General features: G+C 39.5%; 1 protein-coding gene across 1 annotated transcript; it reads right to left on the minus strand.

Moving 5' to 3' along the window:
* Positions 1-230: 230 nt before the first annotated feature.
* Positions 231-16,273, minus strand: LOC138258762 (uncharacterized). The gene is made up of 4 exons (XM_069206014.1): positions 16,252-16,273; positions 15,136-15,191; positions 12,104-12,120; positions 231-1,068 (listed from the first exon to the last, which is right to left on the minus strand). Exons 2-4 carry the CDS (start codon positions 15,143-15,145, stop codon positions 445-447), a joined length of 651 nt encoding a protein of 216 aa, XP_069062115.1. The 5' UTR covers positions 15,146-15,191; positions 16,252-16,273; the 3' UTR covers positions 231-444.
* Positions 16,274-19,895: the final 3,622 nt, after the last annotated feature.

Consider the following 19,895-nt stretch of genomic DNA (forward strand, 5'->3'; position numbering starts at 1 on the left):
CAAACGCAGTCACAGTGTGGACAAAAATTATCAGTGTGGATGTGATTTTGATAACTCATAGTTCTCAGGGGTATTGAAAGGGAATTAAGTCCATCTTGAAGAGTGTGCAATATGTTCCAGAAGCTGACAATGCAATATTATTCCCTAGTGTTCTAAATAATTGTAGAAAGAGTGGTTTTACAAGTAAATGAAAATAAATTTTTTGAACGGAACGCATTGAACAAATGATAATTGATTCATGCATTTATTTTAAAGTATAGACTCCAATTATATACATTTTAACAATGTCAGATGGTGATACATAGATAGTAGCTGATTGTGCAGTATAAGACAGTTTGACTGAAGAGATTGGTTGAATGCAGATGTGGTACAACATGCATTAATAGATTAAGGTTTTTGTTTGATTGATTCCTTGTCATGTTTCTGTTCTAGAAGCTGCCCGAGTTACTTTCCCTGCTTTTGTCCCTTGTCTTTACCCTGGCTCGTTCCTTCAAGTCCCTTTCCTTGGCTCCCTTCAAGACCCTTTTCTACTTTTCCATATTCTTGACCCTTTCCCTTGTCGTCGGCTTGGCCCTTTCCTGGTTTTTCTCCATAGCCTTGCCACTGGTCTTGTCCCTTGCCACCTCCAAGTTGTGTTTCTTCAGCTTTTCCATGACCATATACCTGGCCATGTCCCTGGTCTTTTCCCTGACCTTTCCCCTGGTCTTTTGCTTGGTCTTTCCACTGGTCTTTTCCATAATCTTTTCCTTGATCATATCCCTGGTCTTTCCCAAAATCTTTTCCTTGATCATATCCCTGGTCTTTTCCCTGCCCATATACCTGACCTTTTCCCTGGTCCTGTGCTTCAACTTTTCCCTGTGCTACTCCATAGCATGTCCCTTGAACTCCTTGTTTCCCAGGTTCCTGTCCATAACTTTGGCTTGCTCCATAGTCTTTTCCCTTGCCAGGACTGATTCCTTGCCCTTGCAGCTGGCCATGGCCCTTGTCGAGTCCTTTGTCCTGTCCTTGGTCTTGCCTTTGTCCGGAGAGGTCTTTTTGAACTCCGCACGTTCCTTCACTTTCTTTTCCCTGGAGAGAAAAGAAAGAACACATGATGGAGAGATGGTAAGTTTATAGTTCACTAAAATGAAACTTAATCTATTTAGTGTAATTAACAATTATTTAACAAACAGAAGCATCCATAAGGATAAAGAAAGCGCAGGCTCAGTTCACACTATCAACACACATCAGCTGATTAGTGACGCAGTGGCATGCAAAATACAAAATCTGCAAAAAAAGGATATGTTTCTAATTTGAACCACCCAATTTCTGTACATATTTAGGCAGTTCCAGTGCAAGGAATCTCAGAGTTACAGTCAAAATTATATTTTCCCACTTTGGGGCTCCCTCTCCTGTAGCAAAAGACAATTTTCGAGGCATCTTCGTGTACTATGGTACCATCATGTGGCATCTTTGGTGGCACAGTAACCCAGCTTCCTCCATTTGTCTTAATAGCAGCAGTCCTAGATTTGACAAGGGTAACAACATGTAAGAAAATACAATTTTCACACATCTACATGCAGCATATGAACACTTAATTGACATGAAAATGTTTTGCTTTATTATTTTCATGGTTTTTTACTCATATTCCCATAAACAGGTTAAACCGTTTTCGTTTTTAATAGAGCAACTACTTTCCAAGTTTTGTAACACCAAAAATGTTGCCATTGATCACATTGTCAATGACATCAAAAATCAAGTGCGACAACATAGATCTCAGCAGATCTACTTTGAATGTTGTGACCTCAAATCTGCTCCTGTTTTGTTCACAAGGGTGCAGAAGGGACAAGTCATAGACTGCCATTTGCTTTAACAATATTTAACAACCCTTATTAAATAATAGAGGGGAACTGTAGCTGGTTGCCTTTCTCTCTATTTTTTAACTTTAATGTATCCAGAAACTAAATATAATAGAGTTTTCTGTTCACAATGACCCTCCATTGGAAGAATATTATGAATGTTACCGAAAAGTACTAAAGCTGCAAAGTGGGACAGATATTAAAAATAAACCAAAATTGGAAAATACTGTGTTGGGGATCTTCTACATATGCAGGCCTTTGACACGCAGAGGTCCAGAGAAATACTGGTAGAAAATACTTGTGATTTCTCATTTACGAACATGAGAAAGTAGTTTTGCATCCATACATATACATGGCATATAGGTACACACAGGGAAATGTCTTCCATGAGAACATGGGCACTTTGAAATCTTTTGTGTGATTGGAACAATATTTCCCACTTGTGAGAAGCCCATTCGCCTACAACCTTCCATTTTCAGAAGTATTCCCCTTTCAAGTCCTATCCTATGGATTTACGACTGATCGTATACATCTCTGACCTTTTTCGAAGCTGTGAGCAGGCTGAGGAACTTTTTGTGAATATTCACAATGAAGTACATTTATGAATGCTCCCAATCTTTGAGGGCTTGCCATTCTGTAACTCCACCACCTCCTCTTGGTAGAAGATTTACTCACATGGAAAACTGTCTGCCTACACTTGTTTATGCCTGTAAAACCACAGTGTATGAATCACTTTACATGTAAAATTGCTGCTTGCATGTTTAAGATGCACTTACATATGGAAATAGCTTTTCTGAATCAGGCCTCAGGAATTCCAATACAGTGTTAAATTGTGTCATATGGTGTTGCCTTTTGGGGAATTTGTAGTGTTCTAAATTGCTAGTTTCACATGCGATGGATTCTGTGGGCTTAGCACTATTGTTTTGTTAGGTGATTTCAGCTTCATAGACATCATTGATGTGGAGATGGGCAATACTAGCTGATTTGGGAAGAATTCTACTGGCGATTGAGGCATAATCATTACAGGATAATGGGAAATCAGCAATACTGGCTGAATAATTGGTACTACACACAGATGGAGGTGAGTAATACTGGCTGATGGGGGATGAACAATAATGGGTGAAGTATAGGCAATAATGGTGGATGGTGGATACGTTATAATGGCTAATGATGGATAAGCAATACTGGCTTAAGCATAAGCAATACTTGCAGATGGATAATAAGCAATACTGTCTGATATGAATGAACAATGCTTCCAGGAATATTTGGAATGCTGCTGGATGGTAGATGAGCAATACTGGCTGATGGAGGGATAGGCAGTACTAGATGAAATATTGCAATACTGGCAGAAGTAGTGTTGCCAGCAGTGCCTGATGGTGGATGAGCAAGACTAGCACTGGCTAGTGGATGAGGAATGGCAGCTAATGAGGATTACCATTACTAGATGTGTTGATACCACTGACTGATGACCAATGTTATCTGGTGATGGCTGCACAGCACTGGTGATTGAGGGACGAGATTTATTGGCTTTGGCGAATCAGCAATACTGATTGATTTTGACTGAGCAAAACCGGCTAATGAGGGATGATTAATTTAGGCTGTTGGAGTAGCAGCACCAGTGGCTGGTGGAGTAATGCAAATACTGGTTGATCAGGGATGAGTGATAAAGGCTGATGGGAATGGGGGATTGCACTAGATGCTGCATAGTTTGGGCTGAACCGTATAGGCTCATGTAGGGTGTTGTTAGAAATATGTTTATTGGCGAATCAACTACATAATGCTGACAGGAAATCCCTCTCAAAATTAGCAAAGGGTGATGACCTTATTTTTCACTGCCAGGTACATTGAGGATTTAGTCAGGAAGACTGTGTTGCTCTGAAGTAGGGAAATATGTTAACAATACTACTAGTAGTAGTATTAGGTCTCAGTCTAAGGGGTACAAGGCTTTATACTTGTTGGCATATTTTTCGATCCATGATGGTAAAGCTTTACCTAAAGTGTAAGAAGGTTGTTTTTATCTCTGTTGTAGTGTCTGAAATGTGAACTGTAAGCAATGGCATCTCCTCAGTTGAGGAACTTAAGGTAAAACTCACCAGAAAATAAAAAAAGAGACTGTTGCTGGATTGCTTTCCCACTGCTGAGTTTCATAAATAGAAGACATTGCTCCTTTCCATCCCTCCCATTCACAAACACTGCCAGCAGAGCCCACATGTACCTGTTTAATTATCCTGGAACAGGGTACAGATACCTTACCAACATCCACCTGAGAAGGCTGAAAAGCAGCTTTCCCCCCTCCTACTTTCTAGCCCCAAGCAGGCTGTGTAGCACTTTGGCATTTGGTTAGGAGTGCTTGTTATTCTCGGAAAACCTTCCCCTTAATCCCTCACTAACAGGATCAATCTGTATGGTGCTTCTATGCATCAGTGTGAGCATCACAAAGATGCAAACAACCAGTAAAGCGAAAAGTGTCTGGCAATTAGGGATATGCAATATTGTGTAGATGTATGCTTCTGTGCGTTTATATTGATCTGTTTGTGCATGGTTGTAAGGTGGGCTTTTTCCCCATTTTTGGTAGGCATCTCTGATATCTACTCTACATCTCTCATTTTCAGTTGCAATCCCAGGCATAGGTTGTCTATTCATGGCATTGGATAATACTCTCTGACATTGGGTGGCCACCATACCATCTGGTGGTCCCAATTGGCATCTGATTATTTTGGTCTAATGTGGACATCCCTGAAATCAGATGCCCATGGATGGTGTATATTGAGTATTACTGGTTCTGGCTGACATGTATGATATCTGATGAGTACACCTATCTTCTGATACGATTCCTGGCCTAAATTGATCATCCCTTATGTCCTTCAATTATACATTGCATTTAATGGACACTTTTGGCATCCAAATGTTTTGCATTGTAACCCATGGCAACTGGTGGGTATCACTTGCATATGGTGGGCATTCCTAATATCTAGTGATGACCCCTGATATGTGGCAGTGATAGCCGGAATACTCTGGGGCTCAATGACATTTCATGGACATCCCAGATACATGGTGGCCATTACTTGCCTCTGATGAGTTTTTTTTACATCTGATGGTTATCACTAGCTTGAGGGAGCCATGCATGGTATCTGGTAGACATCCATAAGAGGTGGTCACACTTGCATTGTGGTGGGCATCCCAGGCTTAGCGTGGATATCCCTAACATATATGGTAGGCATTCCTGCTATCTGGTAGCCAAACCTGGTGGCCATCCTTGTCTCTGTGCCACAAGGTGTGCAACCATAGCATCTTGTGGCAACCCCTGACATCAAATGGGCATATGGTGGTCCTTCTTTGCTTACTGATTGGGCATCTCTGCCATTTCATGAGCCTCCCCGGTATCAGATGGTAACCCATGGGCAGGAAAAGCAGGGTCTGCCTTTTGGAAGCAGTATTGAATGTGAGTATTTTAGGAGAAAATTAAGCCTTTTTTTTTTATATTTCAGACCAAATTAGTGGATGTACACTCACTGAAAATCAGGTATTTAATGACAATTGGGGTATTATAAGGTAATATCAATCTTTTGTTTAAGTTAGAGAGTGATGGATGGAGTGATATGTATGAGAAGGTGTAATTAGGGTTAAGGCTAGTGTATGTCCAGAAAATTGTGATGAACAATTTGTTTAATTTCTAAAAATGACAAATTGATTTATAAATACATATTGATTATGAATTGATTTATGTTCGCTCATTGGCTGATGTTATAGAAACCTTCAGCTGTTACACAGTTGATCATCACCCTTTCTCAAAATGTCAGTGCCACCACTACCCAGTTGAATCTTTGTCTCCTGGAAGTGGCCTAGTGGATGGATTATAACGGCTTAAAACCTAATGGAGATAATAGAAAGGTGTTGATTTTAGGCAATCACCCCAACATCAGGTCCCCGGCATAGTGGTCAACCTATCTGGCCTCTTCTCCGTCAACGAAACAAAAAGTAAAAAAAATCTAGGCATCTAACTAGAACACAAGCTCTCACTCGATGACCAAGTGACCTCTCTAGCGGGAAAATGCCTCAGGATCTGAAGAATCCTTAAGAAAAACCTGGGACACTAACCTTATTTGGCCCACAAAAGTGTCATTCGGGTCTTGGTCATCTCCCACCTAGGCTACTGCAATGTTCTATAGCTAGGACTAACACAACCAAGACTAAGTAGACTACAGAGAATCCAAACTCAGCTGCCCTTATGCTGTTCAATCTTCCCAGACGTGCTTCCGTGAGCGCTGGCCTGAGAGACCTGCACTGGCTATCTACTGAGAAATGGATGCACTTTAAAGCCCACTGCTATTGCTATAAGGCTCTGTCAAATTTGAGCACACAATATCTTCAATCTTAATCACAGAGAGAAACCTAATATCATCAGATGCTTGGTTAGCACAGGTTCCTAAATCTTACAGTTCCAGAGCTGGGGGCAGCTCCTTCAGATTTATGGCTCCTGTGATTTGGAATAATCTGAAGCCTCCTTCAAAAAACAGTTTAAAACCTGACCTTTTTTATTTCAAACTGCTGGTCTTTCTATCAAAGTAGCTTTTATATACATCCTTGCAGAAGTCTCGTTCTTGGACACTTTAAGAGAAGTAGTCATGTTCTCTACAAAATCAGCTAATTTTTATCAGTATATGGAATGTGTTACTTTCAGAAGATTGTAAACTGATGAATGAGATTGTATTTATTTACTGAACACATAAAAACCTGGTATTTGAGAGCAAAATAACTATATTGTAAGAAAATGACATGCTAGTGTTTGAGGAAAAATGGGTAATTTACCAAACACAGAACAGCTGATATTTGAAAGCAAAAAGTAATCTATTTCAAAAACCTGACAAAAGAGATTATTCATGCTGAGTCAGGGACACAAGATATTCAGCTGACTAACCGTCAAACCTTACCATTATCACTAACAACAACAAGCGAATTATAGATCACACTGTACTTTATTACACACATTTTTCGATATGCAAGGATTATAAACCCATTTCGTAGAAAGAGAGTGGCCATAATCCTCAACATTATGTTACAGTGGAGCTATGAACTCTGTCCAAAATGTAACTATCAAGTTAAGGAATCTGTGTTACAGTTTAATTAAATAATAATTCGATGGAACAGAGAATTCCTTTTTAAAATTTGAATGGGAATTAAACAAGGCACATGGCTGAATACTCAAAATCAGGTACAACCTCCAATTAATTGGGGCAACGACTTGGAGGATCTATTACATTTAATTTCGAATTTCATCTCAACAACAGCCATAAATAAGTTCACTAAACATTCTAACTCTAAAGCTTGAGTGTTAAAATTCGGAGAAAAAGGAACACTGTAAACAAGTAAAAATCCTGCAAGGTCCTGTTGGAGCATAAGAGATTGAGGCAAATAAACGCTATAAAAGCAAATAAGAGAAATAGAAATAAACGCTCAAGGAGACACCGGACTTCATTATTGCACTTCAAAGTTACACAATGGAAAGCTATTATGGTTAATAGTGGGGCATGGCATGGGAAGGTACAAGAATACAATTGATTATTATGTATAATATGAGAAGTGAAAAGTATATGTTTACTGTTTTTATGCCAGTAATCCATCTGACTTTATTGTTTTCCCTAAATATACAAACACTGCACTATAAACTTAAAAAAAGGAAATAATTGTATCGATTAAAAAGGTTATTCTTAAAAAATACTAGAAACTAGTCAAATTCCTCACTCCTGGAAAAGGGTGTTAATACATGCACTATGCACAAAAATCATCCCCAAAAATCATTGCATTCCCCTCCTCAATGCAGAGAGGAAGCTATTAGGTAAATTTCTCATTAACAATCTGCATGTCTGGGCTGAAAATCAGAACTTACTCTCTCTTCCTATCAATCAAAAGGCTTAGCTGCTCTACAGAAGACAATAATGTTGCACTTACCCAATACGTGAATAGGCCATTAAAGAAAATTCTAATTTTGTACACATGCTACACAGATTAGATTAAACATCAACATTTGAAGGTTAACCATAGGAATTTATGGGCTAAATTAGTATAAAGGGGAATTAATAACTAATTACAAGGGAACCTGACTTGAAGTGAAGTTCACTTGGAGGTCACTCTCTCCAAAAATGATAAACTCCAAAGGTTTAAAAGAGAATGCAGTTTAGCTCCCTCACTTTATACATTTCAGATTTAAATCAAGATCTTGAGAATGCAGATGGTCTTCCTCCAAAACCTGGACATGTGCCTATCATCTATCTGGAGTACACAGAGGATATTGTCATATTTTGTTTAACTCCTGCAGGGCTCCAATCTCAGCTATTTCATCTACAAGATTACAACTTAGATAAAGATCTAAAAGTGAATTTAGGGAAAACCAAAATCATGAAGGAGCCATTCCAAAATTTGTCTGTGAATGTTTTACAACTGAAAAGGACTATTTAAAACATCTGATATTATTGGAACTCAAATGACCCATCAGTACTAAAACCAGATTATGCATTGGGGCTATGAACAAGATCACTGAAGAAAATAACCTTCCTCCACTAACGGAAAGATTCCTTGGCCAGAGTGCAAGGCCTTAATACAGAAGATCCTCAAGAGTAATAGCAGACAGGAGGACCTCTACATTTTACAATCACACAAATATGAAGATTATTATATCAATACCTATTTGGATTTTAAACAGGACTATGGGTGATCACTAGACCACCAGACTTGCAGATGGTAGTTGGACCGCCGCCAATGCGGTGGTCCAAGCGCCTCATCACAACCCTGGGTGCCGGGCCACCAGAGAACGGCTAGCTCTACCATGATCAGAGATCCCGGCAGTCTGGAGGTGGTGGTGGTCCTAATTCACCAGGGATTACGACCCCTTTCTCTGCCAGCGGTTTCATGGAGTTACCACCACCATGAAAAGGCTGGTGGAGAACGGGTGCAGAGGCCCCTGGGGAGCCCTGCACTGCCCATTCACTTGACATGCGCAGTGCAAGTGCCCCCCTGTCCAGCACCCTCGCAATGTTCACTGTCTGCTTTGCTTTGCAGATAGTGAATATTGCGAGGGTGCTACCATACCCTCCCCGCTACAACATTGGCGCCAGCTTGATTATGAGCCGAGACAAAGCTGTAGGCTGTTTCCTGCTAGGCCAGCCAGTGAAAACCCAGGTTTATACCCACTGACCTAGCGGGAAACTCTTAATGGGGCCTGTGTGGAGGTAGCCTGTGTGGTGGCAACCTCCCTATCTGAACTGTCTGCCAAACTCATAATGAGCCCCCATATGTTGTTATCATTGGATCCAGTCTGCAAAATAATATACCTAAGATTTTCTTTATTAAATATACTGATATGGTAGTTTGAGGGAGCATGGAACTGGCAGTGCTCAAAATTCGAAATCATAAGACTCTGAGGATATAAGAATGAGTCAATTGAGCACATATTCTGCTTGTGTCCAGCACTTCTGGATTTGAGCAAAAAATATCTAAAGTCAGCAGTCGTCACAGCTAATACCAGAATTATATATCAGCCACCAAATACTGCTTTTTACTAATTTATTCTGAAATTAATCATGTCTTTGGACTTTCCCTACTTCATCTACAATTAAAGGCATGATATTTTAGAAAGAGCTACAGATAGAATTGTGTGCTAAATATTTATTTGTATCTTTTAAAATCACTGTGGTTAATTGGCTGGATTACTGGTCATTATGTATTTATTTATTTATATATTTTATTGTTGGTAAGGTCGTCTTGAATATAAGCTCTGTGGTTTTGTTTTTATAATTGATGAAATATTTTTTTCTACACAATACATTTGGATTAATTTGTTGACAAGCTCAGCGACCTAACTTAATTTCACTTTCCATGACATTGTGAATAGCTCTGTGGGCGTTATCAAGAGCCCTGGACAGATTGAAGCTAACTGCTTTATACGCCAGCAATCCTAAGCCAAATTTTACCAATCTGTAATGGATACGTAAAGTAGATATTTTGTGTCAGGGCTACAGAGAGTCAACAGAATTAACAAATTCCCAATTGTAAAATATGGTAAGATCCACTGCTATTTGCATTAGTTTACAGCTGTGCTAAATGGAATATATGTTTTTTTACATTTTTTATGAACCTTTTCTCAATCTTAACAATAAAACCGGTAATAGGCAAATTAAATAAAAATGAGATAACATTTGCATTTCAACACATAGCACATAGCACACAAATTATGTAGAAGGATTTGGTTCTAATGCCCTTGGCAATATCGAACATTTATGCATTCTGCTTAATTATATTTACTAGCATTGTGGCAAATACTTTGGCAAACATTTTAAAGACATTTGTTTCTGAAACTCCATTACTAACAGATGCTAAGAGATTAATGGATTTCACTGATACAAGAGTAATGGATGATTTGATAATTCTGCCAAGACTGGTCCACAAGCAAATTCTTAATGGGTGGCATATTATGTACTTAATTAACTATTTAACAGTGAATAGAGTACAATCTGAAATTATCATCACTACAGATATACAAGGTTTAAACCTGTATGAATTGTGTGACCCAAATGGACGTGTCTGTGCTTCTAAGCAAATAAAAAAAGAAAAACCTAGTACATGAAAGATTCTCAGAAATCCCTCCCAAATCGGTATTAATATCCTCAAAACGAAATGAATGAGATTTGAGGTGGGGGGTGTAAAATCTGTTATGATCACTGGAGAAAAAAATGTGTCTTTCTTCTGGGTGCGGTGAACTTCTCGAGACTCATATATGGTGACCATCCCCCTTAGAGATCATTACAGACACTTAGGTCTGTTCACAAAATTCATTTTGTAGTATGTTTGGTAGTACCACAGTGATACAGCTCATGTCCTACAAAATGCCATTAAACTATCTAGAGGTGAGGATCTGTTCCTCTGCCTCTCTGATCTTGTATATGTGGAGATCTCTGAACATATTAGTGTATATTTGAGAGGTAAATACAGGTGGGACAAAGGGACGTGGTTAGGAAATTGGGAATATCTGCTCCTCCATGGGAGAGATTTAGGGAAATGTAAAAAGGATTTTAGGCAGATACCTGCTAGTACAAACACACCCACAAATAGTAAGACCATTTCCATTCACAAAACTCACTTCTAAATTTACTAAACCACAAAAAGCAAAAAAGCAGGTTGGTTTAAATATATCCCAGCCCAGCTTTGGAGAGAATCTAGTTCCACAAATGACCAATCACTGGTACTGCAACCCACACCTTAGACCCTAATGGAGGCAGTGACTTAAAATAAAACCCATAGCAGATAATGTTAAAATAATTAAATGATTTCATATATGTATAAAAACTAGAAAGAAATAAGTTACATTAATTAAACATAATTTTAAATCAATTTCTTAAATATTATTTGAAAATAAAAATGCTGATTATGGTTGGATTTTTTATTTTGGTAAAAATAAATAATGTATGATAATAAATTGATATATTTAAATTATTTAAGACCAATCCAGCAACCACTACTGCGGTTGCTTGACCCCAAGACAGTGTGACATGTAAAACTAGGAGCAGTGCCCAGTGTAAACAAAATCCACGAACAGTTTGTTCAAAGGAACTGCGTACATTCAGGACCAACAGTGCAAAGGGTGTTTTATTTCCCTATGACACGTTTTGGTTTACACAAAGCCTTGATCACAGGTTTCTTTAAGCTGGAACGCATCATGGTAAAATAAACTTCCACTGTTTACACCTTTGGCCCAGTATGTGCGTGGTTCCTTTGAAGCGTTCCTGGACTTGTGGATTTGAATGATTCAATAAACATTTATTTTGATGAATTAATGTACTGTCATTTTTATTTTATTTAGTTCTAAATATTTGTTTTAAATTATTTGCGTTTGTAGTCGGCACTAAAATATTTTTACTATTTTTGTAATTGATATACTTTAATAATTTTCTCTATCTTTTCAATAGGCAGATCTCGGACAGAGAGCTCCATCCGTGCAAGGAAACTTACTAGGTGGAACTGTACACTTGTAAATTCAGTGTTAGATGTCTCCACTCCCTGATTTCAGGTGGTGGAAACTTTCAAGCCTACACCTGTGTGTAAGTCTACAGTCAAAAGTGTTGTCAAAAACAACTCTCCTTTTGGATTTCTTTCCACACTGTATGAGGAAGGGAAATGCCATCCTTTGAGTCTATTGAAGCTTTCAGATTAGATCAATAACGTCTGCCACCACATTCGCACCATCTTAGAAAGTATACGGTATAGTGTCTTACCTGCTTCTGCTTTTGTGCTGTAAGTTAAAAAAAGACAATGTTGGTTGAAATTAATATTTGAATTAATGTTGTTTTTTAATAAAAATCACATTTTTGCAACATATCTATACAATGCAAGTTTACATCTGCTACTGGGCAGTGTGACCACTGCAGGGTGATGATACTAAAGTGTTTCTATTGATCTATTTATTTTTTTATCGAAGAGAGGAAATATACTTTGGGAGTAAGGATTAATTAACACGTGGAAAAGGAATATACATAAAGTTGACCAAATACATTTTTCTACACCTGTAAACTATTTCCATATTAATACAACCTTTGATTCACACCCCTTGAAACATGGGGATGTGGATTCTCTCTACGTTTACAAACTCCGTGAAGCTACTGGTCCATGTAAATGGACATATGGATACTTGGGTATAGTTACTGCAAGTGCCCGTGAATACCCACAAGGCTATGACTGTGAATGTTGGCCTCATGTTGTGGCCATCTCGCCTGACATTCCCCAAGGGACACACACGCCTCCTCCCCTGGTTATCAACGACCGACAGAAGCAGCAGAACATCCTCCCTTGTTAGTGACATCTCCATACCTAATACTGCAGCAACCCGGCCTTTGTGAATCAGGATTCCATGGATAAATGTGACTTTCTAGTGAAATAGATTTTACTATCGGGTCTTATACACTTCTCTTTTCTCGTTAGAACGTTTTTGCTATTTTTTGTTTCTATCTGGAATATTTAGAAATAAATATTAGACAATTGGAAGGCTGGGGGGGGAGGGAGGGTAGGTGGGGAAAGGACGGCAAGAAGTAGCACAAAAAAGAGGATAATTAATATGGAACACAACCCACCACATAATGAAACCTTAGAGTTTATCTCAGAATTTAGATTTCAACTCTTTTCTTTAACGCTCGGCAATAAGATATGCGCAGCTAGGGTCATGGATTGAAGTGTTTCCATAAATAAACCGACCCTGTAACCAATGTGCATCAAATCGTAGCACATATGTAATTGTACACAGTTGCTAATGGGTGGAGTGAGTCAGGGAGAGACATTTGTTTAGACCAAGGACTGCCAACAAAAGGCTTGACTCATGCCAGGTTTGTGGGCTAACCACCGGCTATGCCAGCATGCCTATTAACGCTCATTTTATTTTATGTATTGCATCGTACTTGTTTATCCTGTAACTCTGACACGGATGCTAAGCACTGCTGGTCTACACATTTCATAATTGGGCATCTTTTGGAAATTCAAAAAGATCATTAAGGGAAACTCTAGCAGAGTGATGGTTGTTCTAAGCCCCCTTACATGAATAAATAAATAAATCTGGGAGCCAGAGCTACATTAACCACTGATGTAAAATGGGGCTTTTAAAATATTTTAATTGACTGTATGTGCCAGAAACATATGACATTTATAGCCAATTACCCAATTGTTGAGGTACTGACTTGCTACTGTCTGTTTTGTAACATTTGAGCTTATGTTTTGAGCAACAAGAACAAACATCTCCTTCCACCTTCACTATGGATTTTAAACACCTTATGAAGCTTTTTCTAAATAAAGACGTTTCTAGCTGCTCAGTTCGTGGCAATACGTTAACTGTCCACCGTCAAGTATAGAATAAAACAATCTTTATTCCATCAAACTCATCAACAAGAGGTGGTAAACGGAAATGTATGTTTCAAATGAATTGCTAGTTTATATTTTTGTGGTATATTGTTACTTTCCATCTATATATGCTTCATGTGGCAAATTGCCTATGTGTATTGGAAACTAATGAAGATGACACTGGATGGGGACAATATTCGCCCTTGTGCATGTTGCTGGTTATATAAATTAGCTGACATCACAAAGGAGCTGGCCTCTGCGTGCTGTTGCTGGACTCTTCCTGTAGTATGCTACAATTAGACATCATACAGTCATGAGTAATTTATTAGAGCAGCAGTAGAGAGGTGCCTACAATTACTGTATCTTAACCCTAATGCATCCTCAGAGGAGATACTTAGTAGACTTTTAGAGGAATGGGCCTCAGAGGCTGATCCTATATGATTGAATCAGATACACTTCTGGGGGTGGGGTATGTTCACAATTCATAACTCACCATGCACCAACAATAACCCTACTGGCTCAAAAGAGTCGCACCAGTGGGGCCAATAGACTTTCTTTTTGATTTGTGGACTATTCCACCAACTTTGACACTATCATTTGTGGTAGCAAAATGGGGAAAATTGATCGAATTGGCACGTCCAAAGATAAGTGTTGGATATACTGAGTGAATTATAGTGAATTATATCATAGTACATGAGTCTGCAATCACATAATATATAACACAGTTCACAAATCCAATGTGATGGGGCATTAGACAAGAATACACCTTTGCAACCTGGTAATCCAGTTTACACATTTGCAACCTGATTTTTGAATTGTCTAAGGGAAATTGTTCCTATAAAATCTTGATCATTTCCTGTATGCCATATTGCTTATGCAGGTGACATACTGTGCAGTTGGACTGAGCAAACATTGGCCTTTTTCAGAGTGTGGCTTGATGAACAATGATCACTTATACTTCGAGCTGCATGGCCCATGTTAAAGTCTTAGATTGTTCTGCCATTTTTGATGATCTGACTGTAAAATCGTAACTGAGTAAAATCCAGTTAATTTGCGAGAACAGGACTGCTGCACTGAAGTGCACATATACTGAAGGCTCACTAGCTTAAGTCAGCATAAATGTTGACACTGCGTATAAACACATTTCCACCTAACTCAGCATTACTACACTGTTTCTATGATTTTACTACAGATAAATTAAATATAGTTAAAATATTGCTGGATTCTGATAACATAACTCTTATTAAATTAGCTTGTTGATATTTTTGACACTTTGTTATATTTTTAGTGTATCTGTTTTTCTTTGTTTTCCTGTGCTGATTAGTGGTAATGTAGTTTATTTATATTAACTATTAATGACCACAAATAATTTAGAGGTTGAGGTTGTGACGACAATGTGAAATTAAGAGCTGCAATCACTTACATTGGTCCATGGCTTGGGAGTTTGTGGTCTGGTGTCCCCAAAGGAGAAATAAGGGTCTGTAAAGGAAAGAAAATTAATCAGAAAAAATAAAATAAGGAGCAGGAAAGTTGATCATTGTACTGTGGCGATCTATTACTAGAAATGTGCATTACCTGGGGGTACCTTTTGACATTTCAATAAATATGTAGGGGAAATTCATTTTAGTGGCTAACTTAGCAACTGAAAAATCAGAAAACCTGAATCCATATTGCTGAAAATCATGTTAATCAGATTATTTGAACGTGGGTAGTCACTGTATCGAACATCTTGTCGTCCATTATCTCGGTACAAGCACCTAACTACTTTAATTAGGCTCCATACAACAGATGTATGGAATGATGTTACTAGGATGCCATTCTGAAACCATCTGTCTACTACACTGGGCCAAAGGTGAGAAGATAGTGTCCTTCATGCTACAAGGAATATGAGCTCTCCTGAGTATGGAGATGTTAGTTAATGAGATGAGAACTGTGGCAACAGTACTTGGGTTTTTGGCAAAGGGCTGCAGTGGTGGAACATGTCAGAGGAGATGACAAGCCCTTAGATTGATAAATGCCAAGATGCAACAAGACGTGCCTGGCTAGAATAGAAGGGGGCGTGTGGGCCGAGCACCTCAGGTTCTATTATTAAGGTGAAAATATTAAAGAAATAGGAATACTGTTATAGTAAACTACAGTGGCAGATCTATGTAAATAGAAAATATGGCAGTAAAAATTATTAAAAGTTGAAGGTGGCCTGAAAGGGTTAATTTCACAGCAGCAGTTGTCCCAGCAGTTACATTCGTCTTTTCCATCTGTCTCTACGAAATTTATGTTCATAAAACACCTAGCATTGACTAGTTTCTCTAGAGACAAAGGCTTTCTTTTAGTTTATACACTCAGCGCTAGCTGAAAAAACAACTTTAAAAAAAAGTTTGTACAGATAAACATATCCAAACTATGCGAACAAGTACTATCGACACTTACACTATATACATACCTATATACATGCAATTACATCAACACATTGAAACGTACAGCCTGCTTAAGACATGCACATACAGCGCAGTGTTTCCTTTTCCTAAAGTTCATCTCCTACCAGAATGGATGGGTAGTCAAGGACCTGAAAGCACTGCTGAGAGATTGGCATTTATATACAGAGCTGGCAGGGCGCTCTGCGCCCACTGGGCAAGACCCCACCCTATCAAAGGCGTGTCAGGCGAGGACAGACAAAGTAATTTAATGAGTCCGGTAGTGCACAGCAAGTCCGTATGAGCCAAATATAAATACTTCGATTCGTTAAATGAGAATACTTGTGATTATTTTTAATTAGAACTATTATCTTCATTTTTCTGAACCTAGGCCTGAGCCATGAACAGACAGCACATCCTAGAGAAGGAGCTCACAGACGCAATGAACCAGAAACAGGCATCATCAATTGCAGACTTTCAAGGTCGTGACCCTACTCGTCTGTGTCAGTGCTCCTTACTTGAAAAATGACGTGTAGACTGTCACTGCCCTCCACAGTATTAGTAAGTCAGTAATTAATGGCACTCCTACAGTGGCATTTAATAAGGGAGCCGTGCATTATTAAAAGAGCAGAAGGTACCGTCCACTCACCTCCGCATTCCAACTTCTGCATTTAGTTATCTACATATTTCAATTCATTGACTTAAAATATTGATTGTGTATGGATACAAGACACATTAAAGACAATATCATATATAGAGAATTATAGATGGATAAAAATGAATTATAGGGATATTTTTCTCTTAGGGGTTCTGATTGCCATTAAATAGACAACAAGAGGGAAGCATGAGTTGTCAACGATGTCACTGTGGTGTTGTGTGCCAAGACAAATCTAATCCAGACACCATGAGGAGTGGAAGGTGATCATTAGCAAACTTCAGAGATAAAGCCCACAAGGGAGGGCACCAGTGCTGAGTTCTACACATGAGTGCTTTGTAGTGCAATGATCCACAGCATTCCACTCAACAGAGATGTCAATCAACACTATTATAAGACAAGACATGTTCCTATAGTTACTGTACTACTTAGGCACCACAAACAACAAAACAAATGGGAATAAACAAGTACAATGTCCTCAAGTGAGGTAACAGAATTATGAGGCCAGATTCAAAAACTGCAAATTGTAATAAGTTTTGTAGTACAAAACTTACTACAAAGTGCAATTCATTGCACTTTTGAGAACGTATACTATTTTTTTGTATTCACAAGCTCAACTTTTAGTAGTAAGTCCTTATGTCTGTTATTTTCTAAAGGAAAGTGTAGCTGTACCAGTGGTTGGCCACGTGTAGTGCTGGACTTACTACAAAAGCTTACGTTACTACAAAAAGTGCAGTTTGTGATACCGAAAAGTAATAAACCTACTCAAAAGTTTACACATTGTAAAATGGGTTCTGCCCATTAAATAAGCCCAGATGTTGTACCGTTTGGATCACCTGGTTTTGGACTTTTTACTGTGTGTGAGTCTCACTACAGGTGTAATCACCTGGTAATCACATGGTAAGCGAACTGCAAATGTTTACTGCCAGACTCCGCCTTTTAAGATGCGGCTAGGGTAAGGGGCACTTTGCTGATTACAAGTGAGCACATGTGGACATGTGCGAGGCTACCATTGTATGCAGCTCAGTAAATGCATAAAGGTAGCCTGGCACCGGGTAACTCTCCAGAATGAGATATTGACCTGGGATTTGCCTTCTAATATTAGTGGGCACTTATTGGTAAAGTCCGTGTGATTTACTGTTTTACCTGCAGTGACATTTTACTATACAATTGGGGAAATCTGCCTTAGAGTTTCTCCTCCCTTAGACATACAGAGGCTGTGGGGTATGAAACTAGGTGGAAAAGGTGCAGTAAGTTCATATTATCGGGTCATAAGACCATACATTTTCATTTTCTGGGTCCTCCAGAATTGTCATATTTCTCTGGTTCGGCTTAGGATCTGAGCTCAGTCCTGTTGTCACCCTGCTGGACCAAGCTAATTGCATTTCTCTCCAGCAGCAGGTCAAGGGCCTCGCCACACAAAAGAAGTAATTAACAGTGCTTTCCTCAGCTTCTGAACAGGAAGAGTTGAGGATGAATATCTGCATCTGTTGACTATTTGCCACACTGTACCAGGGCTGGTGACAGGCCAGGTCTACTGAACCAAGGAGGACCCCCAGACAACTGAAGCCAGCGTAGGTGGAGGCTCCTCTTTGAAATTTTGGCGGAAAACGCCCTGGCAGTGCTGTCATGAAGGAGCGGAGCTGAGACCTTGTTAGACTTGGCATCCTTGGCGTGGTCTCCCCAAACATTTTGCCTCTGTTTCCCAGGTTGTTGATGTGTGCTGGACTCTGTTTTCACTGTTTTTGATACTCTGGGCTCTTTACCACTGCTACCCAGTGCTAAAGTGCAGGTGCTCCTGTGTAAAATGTATGTATAACTGGCTATCCATGATTGACATATTTGATTTACCAGTAAGCCCCCAGTAGAGTGCACTATCGGTGCCCAGGGCCTGTAATTATAATGCTACTAGTGGGTGTGCAGCACTGGTTGTGACACCCACATTAGTAGCCCTGTAAATATGGCTCTGACCTGCCACTGCATTGTCTGTGTGTGCAGTTTTAAACTGTCAATTCGACTTGGCAAGTTTACCCACTTGCCAGGCCTAAACATTCCCTTTTCAGGCATGTCAGGCATCCCTAAAGTAGGCCCTAGGTAGCCACATGGGCAGGGTGCAGTGTATGTTGAAAGTGGGACAAATACTGATGTGTTTTACATGTCCTAACGGTGAAATACTGCCAAATTTGATTTTCACTGTTGCAAGGTCTACCTCTCTCATAGGTTAACATGGGGGCCACCTTTAAACATTATTAACGTGCAGATTGCTTTTGAGAGCTGATAGAAATCTGGAGTTTGGGGTCTCTGAACTAACTATTTAAAAATACATATTTTAGTGAAGTTGGTTTTTAGATTGTTAGTTTGAAAATGCCACTTTTAGAAAGTAGGCATTTTGTTGCTTAAACCATTCTGTGACTGCTTGTGGATTCCCTGTCTGGGTCAGTTTGACAGTTGGGCTGTTTGCACCTCTCCTCTAGACAGTGACACAAAGGGAGCTTCATATCCTGATGAGCCATCTGTGCTAGAGTAGAGGGAGGGGTGGTCACTTACACCTGAATGGGCTTTGTCTGCCCTCTCACAAAGTAGTCTCCAACCCCTTGGTGTGTGTCTGGGGCCTGGCCCGGGCAAGGCAGGATTTTCTGAACATCAAACTTTCCTTTGAAGTTTGCCTACTTCAAAGTCAGAAAGGGGTATAAGTAGCAGACCCAAAACCCCAGACTTTTAGATCACTTCTCGATTCAAGAGGAACCTCTGCCAATGAGAAAAGCTGAAGAGCTGCGGAGAAGTGCTGCCCCTGCTTGTGACTGTGCTATGTTGGGCTATCCTTCAGTTGCTGCTTCTGCCTGTGAAAAGGAACAAAGACTGGAAATTGTTGTGAATTCCTGCTTGAGAAGAATCTCTAAGGGCTTGAACTTAGCTTGCTTCGTGTTGTTGAAGTCTCAGGGCCATCAAGTACTTCCACTGCCAGCATCTGGACTCTTTTCTGAGACTCCTGCCCTGCCAAGTGGTGCCCTATCCAGTCCCTGGGCCCTTGAAAGCAGAAGCTGGCAGAAAAGAGGTGAAAATTGATGCACATAACGCCGTGCGGGGATAAACGATGTGCTGCCGGCTTCACAGCTG

The sequence above is a fragment of the Pleurodeles waltl genome, chromosome 9 (genome assembly GCF_031143425.1).
Source record: "Pleurodeles waltl isolate 20211129_DDA chromosome 9, aPleWal1.hap1.20221129, whole genome shotgun sequence".
NCBI classification, from domain to species: Eukaryota; Metazoa; Chordata; class Amphibia; order Caudata; family Salamandridae; genus Pleurodeles; species Pleurodeles waltl.